Below are 12,539 nucleotides of genomic sequence, written 5' to 3' on the forward strand. Positions count from 1 at the left end.
AAATACAATGCTTATTTGGAATAGAACAAAAATAGTGATAATGGTTTGTTCAAAGTATATCTGCTTCAAGCCTAGAACATATGTATATATACTTCGTGAGACCTTCTTGACTCTTGATTGACGTGAATCTTGAGAGATTACAAACCCAAGGGAATTGATCCTTGAAAGGAATCGTAAATTGATTCTTTCCAAGAATAAGGTCAAGTTTCCGTTGATCTTTCTTGACTTGTGGCCTTGACAAGCTTTTCTTCCGCTGGGCAGATCTTCTTATTACTTGAGTGATTGATGATTGCTCCCCTGATTTCGGTCTTTAACAATTTCCAGTGTAGAGATTTGAAATCTTATTTTCCTTTGATTTTGGGGCCTTTCTATAATAGCTTCCATCAATCATCTATCAAATCATTGATTGATTCTTCTTCCAGATTTTTGTTGCTTCTTCCTTTTTCATCTCTAATCATCGATACTTTTCCTTTCCTTTCCTTCTAGAGCTCCCATTGATGGATTGTTTCCTTAGTCCATACGTGAATGATAGGGAATCTTGATTCCTTTATTTTATCCCTTGTGATCCTGCACCAAACGCGATATATTATTTTTTCATCGTTGAAACTCATATTTAACAAGTGTAAAGACATATTTTGAATATTCGAGCAACATATGTGATTTTACTCCCTTTCAGCATTTTCTTCCGAATTTTTTCAACACGTAACATAGATGATCATATATTCATATATGAATGCGCATCACACTAGTCTACAATAGCTAAAACTCAATCAACAGAATTATCAGACAGAAAACAAGTGAAGTGTAACCATATTTATGCAATTAATTCCAGTGTACTAACAATAGCGAATACATTGCAGTACTTTAAGAAGGGAGGCAAGTGCTCCCTTTGCATTTTCATCAACTTTGTTCAGAAAGTAAATTAATAGTTTTGAAAGGGACACATGAATGATTGGATTGTCTAAATCACGAGCCTTATCTAATGTACTACTTGTGTGTGGGTAAAATCGAGGGCAAATGTTTCCCAGATTCCCCGATAAGGAAACAAGAGGGAAGCACGGTTCTACACAACTACAAGCAAGGCCGAAGGACCCCTCGTATCGAAACCCGAGAGGAGTGAACGATGTATCTAGGATCGGGAACGACAAAATATCAAGACCTGGACCAAGTAAAGTTTCGATACCACGAAAAAAGGAGGAACGGTTTGGCATGACAAGTAGGGAGCCGTAATATTCACCCTCAGCCGGATATTACGGCGCGAATCCCGTCCGATATCAACTGCGGATCGCCATTTACCGGAGAAAGAATATTTTTACCTTATTTAGACTTGCATTAGGACTGAAATTCCCCTACTATATAAAGGGAAAAGTTTCTTTTATTTTAGCACATTGTTGACACGCAAATCAAAGCAATAAAATTCCATTTTGTCATCTAGCTATTATTCAAAGTGTTCTTTAGTTATTCTCTTCTTTAATCGCAACCGAGCTTATATCATGGGTCTGATCGAAGGCCAAATTTCAGTGTTCAGCTTAAGATCAGTCTTGATCATCACATTACGATTGGTTTGGTAGTTTATTTTTTCTTTAATTTAATTTCTTGATGTTCTTAGATAATTCGTAATGAATTAAATCACGTATCCTTTAAACCGCGTACAAATTTAATTGTTACTCATTTTTTAGGGTAAATATCTTGGCGCCCACTGTGGGGCTAAGGATAATAGTGGTGATTTGATACGAATATCCATAACATACCCTGATTTACGCTTGTTATTTGAAGTTTTGATTCCAGGTTAGTCTAAGGATGTCAAATTCTGAGTCTTCCCACTTGAACGTTGACGCTGAGTGCCCCTACTGATCCCAATGGTATCCCAGTCGCCGACCCGGTAGACACTAACTCACAGGTTTCCATCAACATCAATCTACCAACTGACCACAAAAACAGCATTCGGGGGCACCTCGAACATCAGCTCGAGAGACACCGGAAGGTGAAGGCGCCCGTGAGCTTGCGGTTGATTTTTGAAATGTTGCAAGCTCAGAAAGCAGCAATAATGCAGTTACAGAACCCGATCCATGTCCCTAACAGGGTCGAGCCCGAGTGTACTAGGGAAAATACTCAAAGGGATGAACAAATTATTGTGGAACCGGGAGAATTCGGGCCCGGGAAAACTTTCGAAGTGATGAAGATACTTGAAGCGTTGACAAAGCAGCTGGAGTCTGGCGAGAAAAACATAGAGGCCAACGACAAGAAGGTGGAAACTTATAAATCTAGGGTTTATTCAGAAGCCTTTCCCCCTAGCACGGCACCGAAGACGATCCCGAAGTGGTTTCGAATGCCCGATATTCCTAAGTATAATGGGACCACGGATCCAAATGAGCATGTAACCTCCTATACATGCGCAATAAAGGGGAATGACCTGTAAGACGACGCGATTGAGTCGGTGTTGCTGAAAAAATTGGGGAAACCTTGTTTAAGGGAGCAATGATATGGTATCACAACTTGCCTCCAAATTCTATTGACTCGTTTGCTATGCTTGCAGATGCTTTCATAAAGGTCCATGTCGGTGCCATCAAGGTCTAGACGAGGAAGTCAGACATTTTCAAGGTCAAGCAGAGGATAACGAGATGCTTAGGGAGTTCGTGTCGAGGTTCCAGATGAAACAGATGGATCTACCCTCGGTCGCGGATGATTGGGCCGTTCAAGTATTTACTCAAGGGCTTAACCCCCGAAGTTTCGTGGCTTCTTAGTAGTTAAAGCATAACTTGGTGGAATACCCGGCAGTCACCTGAGCTGACATCCACAACAGGTATCAATGGAAGATCAGAGTTGAGGACGGCCAACTCGGAGCCTCTTCGGGGTCCGTGTATCCCAATAGAACCAGTGACAGATCTAAAAGAATCATCGATCATGAGCTGAGGCCGTTCCAAGATCGATATCAGCCGTACAGGGTAGCCAGGGCCTAATGAGCAAGAGCGGGTTTGACAGGTCGCTTGGGAGTAGGGAAGCACCGAGATTACAGAGTATAATTTCAATGTAGACGCTGTAAGCATAGTGTCAGCCATAGGATGTATCAAAGAGACCAAGTGGCCAAGACCACTGTAGTACGATCCCCCTGAGAGAGATCATAGTTCGGTGTATATATACCACGGTACTCACAGTCATAGGATCTAAGATTGTCGACAGTTAAGACAAGAAGTAGCTCGATTGTTCAACAATGGACACCTTAGGGAATTCCTAAGCGAGCATGCCAAAAACCACTTCAGAAACAGGGACGCCAACAAATAGGTTGAACAATAGGAGCCCCAACACGTGATCAACATGATCATTGGGGGAGTGGATATCCCCCAAGGGCCAATGATAAAACTCATCAAAGTTTCTATCACGAGGGAAAAACGCACTCGGGATTACGTCGTGGAAGGAGCCATATCGTTCAGCGGCGATGACGCTGAGGGCATCGTACAACCTCACAATGATGCACTGGTAATATTTGTACTTATAAATAAATCTCGGGTTAAACGTGTGTTGATTTATTCATGTAGCTCGGCCAACATCATCCGATCATTGGTCGTAGAACAACTAAGGTTGTAGGACCAAATTGTACCGACGATCCGGGTATTGAATGGATTCAACATGGCATGCGAGACTGCCAAGGGTGAGATAACTTTACCGGTAAACACTGTCGGGACCACCCAAGAAACAAGTTCTACGTGATCGAAGGGGATATGAGGTACAACGCCTTGTTCGGAAGGCCATGGGTTCACAGCATGAGATCAGTGCCTTCGACCTTACATTAGGCGCTTGAATTTCCCACTCCGTGAAGAGTCAAAACAGTCTACGGGGAATAGTCGTCTGCAAAGGAAATGTTCTATGAGGTAATCTTGGTGCTTGCGGTTTAAACATCAAAAACAGAGAACCGACCAAAGAAAAAGAAACTAAATAACAATCAATGATACCGGCCTCAATCGAGCCGGAAAAACAGAAGGTGCACGAAGCGGACGATGAGGATGATTATGGTTGTAACAATAAATTTTCGCGTCGAGAAAAGTAAATAATCAAGACTGAAAAATTGAGTAACAAATATAGTATTTGATTTCAATAAATATTGAGTGTTACAATCTCTATTGTATTCCTCTGATTCTTCAAGAATGTAAACTATCTTGATGAACTTGATTTTGATTTTAATTCAAGGGCTTATAAGGCTTGGTCTTAAATCTCCTCCTTGAACTTGGATTTGGATTTGACCACGAACAAGTAATTTGATTTGGAACGCCTTGGTATTTAATTTGCCTTCGTTCTTGATCTTGAACTTGAACTTGTAGCTTGAGTACTTGAACTTGTAGCTTGTAGAGAAATCTGTGGTGTTTGATCCACGAGCTCTCTACTTGCTTCTTATTATCACTTCTGGTGTCTTCTAGCTTTATGAAGACCTCTATTTATAGTTGTAGGGAGTGGTGTGGCTCTGCGATTTGATTGGTTCGTTTGAATTGACCAATACCATCTAGACATTTGGCACAACTCTATTGGTTGTTGATTTAATTTGGTGTGCCCATCCTTTCTTGACATATGTCGTGATTTCATTGGCTCATTTATTTGGCTTGGATTGCCACATCATTTGATACATGGCATGATTTTATTGGCTCGTTCTTTTGACTTGGATTGCCGCATCACTTGACATATGTCATGAGCCTGGGCTTTAAGACAAGCTACTAGCCATTTGGACTTTGGGCTAGTAAAATGGGTTCGTCTTTTGGAGTCCAACTAAATGGATTGGCCCAAATAAAGTTGGACTTTAATTTAAATCCATGGTAGACTTAAATAACTAATTTGAATTTAAAAATTTATCCAAATTTAATATATAACAACAACAACAACAACCACCCAGTAGAATCCCATTAATGGAGTTTGGGGAGGGTAGTGTATACGCAGACCTTACCCCTATCCCAAAGGAGTAGAGAGGCTGTTTCCGAAAGACCCTCGGCTCAAGAAAACAAAAAAACAAAACGACAAGAGGAGACAACATTAGTATCACCACAACAATCATAGAAAAAATAGGAACACCATGAAATGCAGAAGAAAGATGCAAAGCAAAAACGATAACTAGTAAATAGGACATGCACTAAAAAGCGAAATAGTAAAATACAACATTGTCACTAGCTAACCTAGACAAAAATCCTACGTGACCAGTCCCACAATAAAAAGCGAAGTATTAAATTAAATTTTATCCAAATTTAATATGAACTTTAATTCAATAAAATTCATATGTTTACAAATTCTCCTGCTTCAAGACTTGTCAATTTTTGTTTTGAAGACCGGACTTGAAGTATGCGTGAGAACCACTCTTTCACTTATTTTTTTTGTACGTGGCTTCACGCGGCCTTTTGGTGATATACATAAATAGTTGGAGGCCACCCATGTATGAATAACAATTAGTAGATTACATAAGATAATAATCCATTTAACATGCTGCCTTAGCACGTTATTTGCCTGTCTTTCAATTGGAAAGGAATATGATATCCTTTCTTTAAGGATGTCGACATCCAATCAGATCCTCACATACTTACATCCTTATTTTAAGGAGACTACTTTGTTGACTATTGATTGAGTTTGTCACAAGAGTAATTCATGGTAATTTAACACTCTCAAGGATTCTTTCCGTATTTATCCACGCTATGCCTGGTCACATCCAATCCTACTCTCAATTTGAAAGTAGTGAGGTCGATTGCAATAATAAACCCAACAAAGTTAGGATCGATCCCACGAAGAGTATGGTGTGTGCTAGAATGTCAAAGTGTGTGTGAATTCAATGAATTTAAAGTAATCTTCAAATAAAAGATTGATTTTCTGTAATTACTTCTAAAATTATGACTACGAAATTTAATCAAACACTTAGAATGCGAAAATAATTAGAGAGTAGTAATCAATGAGAGAAAGTACTAGGGTTGCTCACCCTTCATGTACGCTATGCTATGGGTGTAGATGTATTCGATTCTAATCAATCAAACATGTGTTATGACAACAATATCAATAATACCAACTTAAAATTTTCCAACACTAAGAGGTTTTTACTCACAAATGCCTTTCCAAGCTATTTAGAGCTCTATGCATACAATTGTTAATACCCAAGTAAGAATCTCCCTATTCCTAGTTTGATTCCATTAATTGAGAGGAGATTAATTCCTTAATCTATCAAATTCCTTGCTAATTGCTTTATACCTAAACTCGGTTCCACCTTTTCAAGTTAGAACTAAGTGTGATAGGCATTAATCTAGTGTTTACAACCACCAAATCATACAAGAAAGCATGGAGCAATTAGATAACACAATGTTTAATCAAAAGATGAATCTATATTAATAACCCATAGCTATAACACCACTCCATTTTCACAACCCTAGCTAATGCGTTTAGCTAGACATGACAATAGAAGAAACAATCAAATTACCCTTTAATCTTGTCATTGATACTAATAGAGAAGAAAAAGATTGAGAAACCGTGATGTCACTTGTTAACCCTTAGGAAGGATCATAGCCGTTCGTACAATATTCCCTGTCAAAAGTTGTCAAAAAAGACCTAAAACATACTATTTATACTCTTCTAAAAAGCTAATAAAATTATCCCCGTTGGGTCTTGCGTGGCCAAGTTGTGTGGCCCACGCAGGATGCATGGCCCAGTACTCTATTTTTTCAGCTTTTAGTGCGTGGCCAAGATGTGTGGCCCACCCAGGATGCGTGGCCACTTCCAGAACTTAAACTTCCAGCCTCCTAGTTCTCCAAATGCGTGGGTGACTTGCGTGGCCCCCGTAGGATGGACTTTTGCTTCTTTAGCTTTGTTCTTCAGTTGTGGATTGAATTTGATGTTTTTCTTGTAGGTTTTTGATGATTTTCAATCTCTTAATTCTCACCCAACTTCATGAACTGCAATTATATCATTCAAAATATGATTAGTCCATTAATCACATCAACTAGAGCATAACTCTATTAAAAGGCATAAGAGAAGTTGGAAAATATACCAACTTATCAACTCCCCCAAACTTACTCTTTGCTTTCCCTTGAGAAAATCAAAACACAAGCCAGACTCATAAAAACAACTAGACAATTAAGCTAACAACAAAATTCAGCACTCAACCACAACCCAATTCCAAGCACAAAACTCACAACTTCGGTTGGTACCAATAATAAATCCAAAGCATATGAATCATCACATCTTTCCATGACACATTTCTTGCATATCCTCATCTACCATTTCATCTATTGTATCAATCACAGAGATCACTCCATAGTCATGCGATTGCTTCATTGACTTCTGGATATGGAAGATTTCTTCTTCATCATTCAAGCAAATTTCAGTTCTCCTACTTCCACATCACAAATGGCCTGCCCGTAGCCAAAATTGGTCTACCAAGTATGATGGGGACCTCTCTATCCACTTCACAATCTAATATCACAAAGTCAGCTGGAAAGTAAAAACGACCCACCTTGACAAGAATGTCATCAATGACCCCCAACAGCTTTTTCAGAGTTCGATCCGCCATAAAAATCTTTATAGAAGTAGGCCTTGGATCACCCAAACCTAATTTCTTGAACACATAATAAAGAATTAGATTAATACTTGCCCGCAAGTCACACAATGCTTTGGCAAAGCTTGTCACACCGATAGTACAAGAGATAGTGAATGCCCCCGGATCCTTCATCTTTTTCATTTCGGCCTGTGAAATGATTGCACTGCACTGATGTATTACTTTGACTATCTCAAAGTTGACATTTTTCTTCTTGGTGACCAAGTCTTTCATGAATTTGGCATACCCTGGCATTTTCCCAAGTGCCTCCACAAAAGGCATAGTAATAGTTATCTGGTTCAACATATCATAGAATTTCTGCAACTGTCCCTCTTTCTGTTGTTTGAAAAACCTCTGCGGAAAAGGAGGAAGTGGCCTAGATAGCTACTTGTAGGACTTGGGAGCCTCCTTAGTTGCTTCTTTGATTACTTCATTTCATTTGGGAGGTATATCAATCACATCTTAAAGAGAACTAGGTGCTTATCGCATCTCTTCAATCACATTTGGCTTTACTACCAGAACATTGACTTTAGGAGGGTCAGCAACTCTAGGAGGTGTAATCACCTCTTCTTAATCATCTTCACTCAAAAATGGTTCTTCCTTTAAGGACTTTACCACTCCTTGTGGTAATTGCAAAGATGTGGCCTATACCCTCATTTCCCTTTGAATTTGCAACAATATCACTTGACAATGCTCTGCGTGGCCTCACATTCAGTTGAGATGAACTGTCCCAATTGATTCTAAATCTGCTTGATTGACGTGGTATGAGAACTGACCACTTGATTCATTTCTCTCCTTTATTTATCGGACTGCTCCTGATTTTTAATCATTCTCTCCATTATACCTCTTAGCTCGGGATCACCAGAAGATTGCCCTTGACTGTTGTAGGGCTTTTGTTGGTTGTAGTTCTGAGATGGCCCTCCATTGCGATTTCCTTGATTAATTTTGTTCCAGCCTTGATTTCCTTGGTTGGACCAATTCAAACTTCCCCCTTGCCATTGGTTGTCATGTCTCCATTGTCCTTGATTGTTAGACCTTTGTTGACCTCCTTGATAGTTACCCACATATTGAACTCCCTCATTTTGCATTTAGTAACACTGTTCTTGGAAGTCACCTTCTTGATTTGATCCTTGGGCAAAATAAATGCCCTATTGACCCTAGAATTGGTTACCCATTGTTGTTTGATTAAAACCCAGACCTTAAACATTGTCCATAGCATTAACTTGCCTTGGCATTTGGTTCTTGGCTAGCAGCTTCAAGGCTGTTGTCAATTCTGCAATTTGTTCTCCTTGAGCTTCCATTTGCTTAGTCAAGTTTACCATAGATGGATCCTCTTGGGGCACATTAGCTCTAGATTGCCAAGACGCTGATGTGTCGGCCATTTCATCCAATATGTCTTCAGCTTCTTGATACGTCTTGTTCATTATATTTTCCTCAACCAATTGGTTTACATAGGTCTCATTGGTGGTATTAAGACCGCAGTAGAATGATTGAAGAAACATGTTGTCAGTCATGTCGTTGTTTGGATATTCCTTAACCATTCCACGATATCTCTCCTATATTTCATGTAATGCCTCTGTGGGATGTTGTCTAAACCCCAAAATTTCATCTCTCAATATGGACATTCTCCCCGGTGGAAAATATTTGCCCAAGAACTTCACAAGTTCGTCCCATGAGTGAATTGAGTGATTTGGCATTCTCTCCAACCAATCTAAAGCTTTCTCTCTCAATGAGAACATAAATAACCTCAATTGTAAACATTTGGTTGCTTGTTCATATGGCACACATCGATGAAGTGCTTGAGATGTTTGTTGGCATTTTGATTGGGGTCTCCTATGAAATATCCTCTATCTTGAAGCATATTAATCATCACACTAGTGATTGTAAAGATACCCCCTATCCTTGGTGGTACAATCGCACTAGAATATCCTCGATTTCGCACCGCTTCTGGTGGATCTTGTCATGCTCTAGGTGCCTGTGGAACTTGTTGAAGCGATGGAACTTGTTCGTTCCGTTGGTTTCAATTTGCTGCTCGGCGTGCACGAGGTGCTTCCTTGATAGGACCTAAAGGCAGAGCGCCAAGATCTTCTTCCACCATAACAGTCTACACCAAAAGCAAATGGATCAAAGTAACAACAAAGAAAAGATAAGAACTCGAATAAACACACAATAACACGGTAACACAAGAACACCGTACTCCCCGACAACGACACCAAAAATTGGTCACGTCCAATCCTACTCTCAATTTGAAAGAAGTACGGCCGATTGCAATAATAAACCCAACAAGGTTGGGGTCGATCCCACGAGGAGTATGGTGTGTGCTACAATGTCAAAGAGTGTGTGAATTCAATGAACTTAAAGTAATCTTCAATTAAAAGAATAATTTTCTGCAATTACTTCTAAAATTATGACTACGAAATTTAATCAAACACTTAGAATGCGAAAATAATTAGAGAGTAGTAATCAATGAGACCCCCAGACCCCACGTAGTGGAAAATACTAGGTATGTTATTGTTGTTGTAATCAATGAGAGAAAGCACTGTGGTTGCTCATCCTTCGTGTATGTTACGCTATGTGTATAGATGTATTTGATTCCAATCAATCAAACATATGTTATGACAATAATATCAATAATACCAACTTAGTATTTTCCAACACTAAGAAGTTTTTACTCACAAATCCCTTTCCAAGCTATTTAGAGCTCAATGCATGCAATTGTTAATGCCCAAGTAAGAATCTCCCTATTCCTAGTTTGATTCCATTAATTGAGAGGAGATTAATTCCTTAATCTATCCAATTCCTTGCTAATTGCTTTATACCTAAACGCGATTCCACCTTTCCAAGTTAGAACTAAGTGTGCTAGGCGTTAATCTAGTGTTTGCACCCACCAAATCATACAAGAAAGCATGGAACAATTAGATAATACAATATTTAATCAAAAGACGAATCTATATTAAATGAACAATAGTCACCGCTTCGCCATGACCGTTACTCAGTTTTTAGCATTTTAGGGCCATAAAACTAGAATTCCGCCCGATTCCCAGATTTTCGTGTGTTATAGCCCACGCCTATTGTGATGGCCTGGGCGACTGGACCCAGAGCCTAAAATTTTGCCGGCTCATCTAAAACGACCTAAGGAACAATAGTCACCGCTTCGCCATGACTGTTACTCGTTTTTTGACATTTTAGGGCCATAAAATTTGGAATTCCGCCTCATTCCCATATTTTCGTATGCTCTAATCCACGCCTCCTGCACGGGCCTGGGCGACCAGACCTAGATCACCTAAAATAATATCAGCCCATAAAAAATGACCTAAGAAAGATTAGTCACCGCTTCGCCATGACCGTTACTCTTTATTGACGTTTTAGGGCCATAAAACTAGAATTTCGCCCGATTCCCACATTTTCGCGTGCTATAGCTCACGCCTCCAGAATGTGCCCGAAAGACCGGACCCGAATCACATAGAATTTTGTCGGCCCATAAAAAACGAGCTAAGGAAGAATGATCACCGTCTCGCCATGACTGTTGCTCGTGTTTTGGTGGTTTAGACCCATAAAAGTGGATTTCCGCCCGATTCCTAGATTTTTATGTTCTATAGCCCACGGCTCCTTCATGGGCCTGGGCGCCAAGACACGAATCACATAAAATTTTGCCGGCCCATCAAAATTGACCTATGGAACAATAGTCACTTCCTTGTCACGACCGACTCGTTTTTTGGCGTTTTAGGGCCATACATTTGGGATTCCACTCGATTCCCAAATTTGCATGTGTTATAGCCCATGCCTCCTGCATGGGCCCGGGCGACCGGATCCGGATCGCCTAAAATTTTGTCGGCCCATCAAAAACGACCTAAGGAACAACAGTCACCGCCTCGTCATGACCGTTACTCGTTTTTTGGCGGTTTAGGGCCATAAAACTAGAATTCCACCCAATTCCTAGATTTTCGTGTGCAATACCCACGCCTCCTGCATGGGCTCGGGCGACCGAACCTGAATCGCCTAAAATTTTGCCGGCCCATCAAAAATGACCTAAGGAACAACAGTCACCGCCTCGCCATGACCGTTACTCGTGTTTTGGCATTTTAGGGCCAAAAAACTAGAATTCTACCCGATTTCAAGATTTTCGTGTGCTATAGCCCACGGCTCCTGCATGGACTCTTGCGACCGGACTCGGATCACCTAAAATTTTGCCGGCTAACTAAAAACAATCTTAGGAACAATAGTCAGCGCCTCGCCATGACAGTTACTCGTACTTTGGCGTTTTAGGGTTTTAAAACTGAAATTTCGCTCGATTCTCAAATTTTCGTGTGTTATAGCCTACGCCTCTGTATGGGCCCGGGCGACCATACCCGGATCGCCTAAAATTATGTCGGCCTATCAAAAATGACCTAAGGAACAATCGTCACCGCCTCACCATGACCGTTACTCATTTTTGGCATTTTAGGGCCATAAAACTGAAATTCCGCCCGATTTTCAAAATTTTCATGTATTACAGCCCATGCCTTCTGCACGGGCCCGGGCGACCTGAACCGAATCACCTAAAATTTTATCGGCCCATAAAAATGGCATAAGGAACAATAGTTAGCGCCTCGCCATAACCATTACTCGATTTCTAGATTTTTGTGTGTTATAGCTCATGCCTCATGCATGGGCTCGGGCGCCCAGACCCGAATTGCCTTAAATTTTTGTCAGCCTATCAAAAATGACCTAAGAAAGAATAGTCACCGCCTCTCCATGACCGTTACTTATTGTTTTAGCGCTTTAGGGCCAAAAAGCCAGAATTTCGCCACATTCCCAAATGTTCGTGTGCTATAGCGTACGACTCCTGCATGGGTCTAGGCGATCGGACACAGATCGCCTATAATTTTGACGGTCCATAAAAAATGACCTAAGGAACAATAGTCACAGCATCGCCATAACTATTACTCATTTTTTGGCGTTTTAGGTCATAAAGCTAGAATTCCGCCCGATTCCCAAATTTTCGTGTGCT

The 12,539-nt window shown here is 40.4% G+C and overlaps 1 protein-coding gene across 1 annotated transcript; it reads right to left on the reverse strand.

The window, feature by feature from the left end:
• Positions 1 to 7,191: 7,191 nt before the first annotated feature.
• LOC104094537 (uncharacterized) lies at positions 7,192 to 9,090 on the reverse strand. Its single transcript, XM_009600490.2, has 4 exons — positions 8,777 to 9,090; positions 8,535 to 8,706; positions 7,469 to 7,903; positions 7,192 to 7,296 (listed from the first exon to the last, which is right to left on the reverse strand). Exons 1-4 carry the CDS (start codon positions 9,088 to 9,090, stop codon positions 7,192 to 7,194), a joined length of 1,026 nt encoding a protein of 341 aa, XP_009598785.2.
• Between the last annotated feature and the right edge of the window lie 3,449 nt (positions 9,091 to 12,539).

This window comes from Nicotiana tomentosiformis, chromosome 6 (assembly GCF_000390325.3).
Source record: "Nicotiana tomentosiformis chromosome 6, ASM39032v3, whole genome shotgun sequence".
NCBI classification, from domain to species: Eukaryota; Viridiplantae; Streptophyta; class Magnoliopsida; order Solanales; family Solanaceae; genus Nicotiana; species Nicotiana tomentosiformis.

Excerpts from the sequence above, each read along its gene's own strand:
- LOC104094537 (XM_009600490.2), bottom strand. The coding sequence starts at position 9,090 with ATGGTTAAGGAATATCCAAACAACGACATGACTGACAACATGTTTCTT. Across the intron at positions 8,707-8,776 it reads GCCAAGAACCAAATGCCAAG|GGTCAATAGGGCATTTATTT; the intron begins GCAAGTTAATGC and ends AACCAATTCTAG. Across the intron at positions 7,904-8,534 it reads CAACCAATGGCAAGGGGGAA|AGGTTTTTCAAACAACAGAA; the intron begins GTTTGAATTGGT and ends CCTTTTCCGCAG.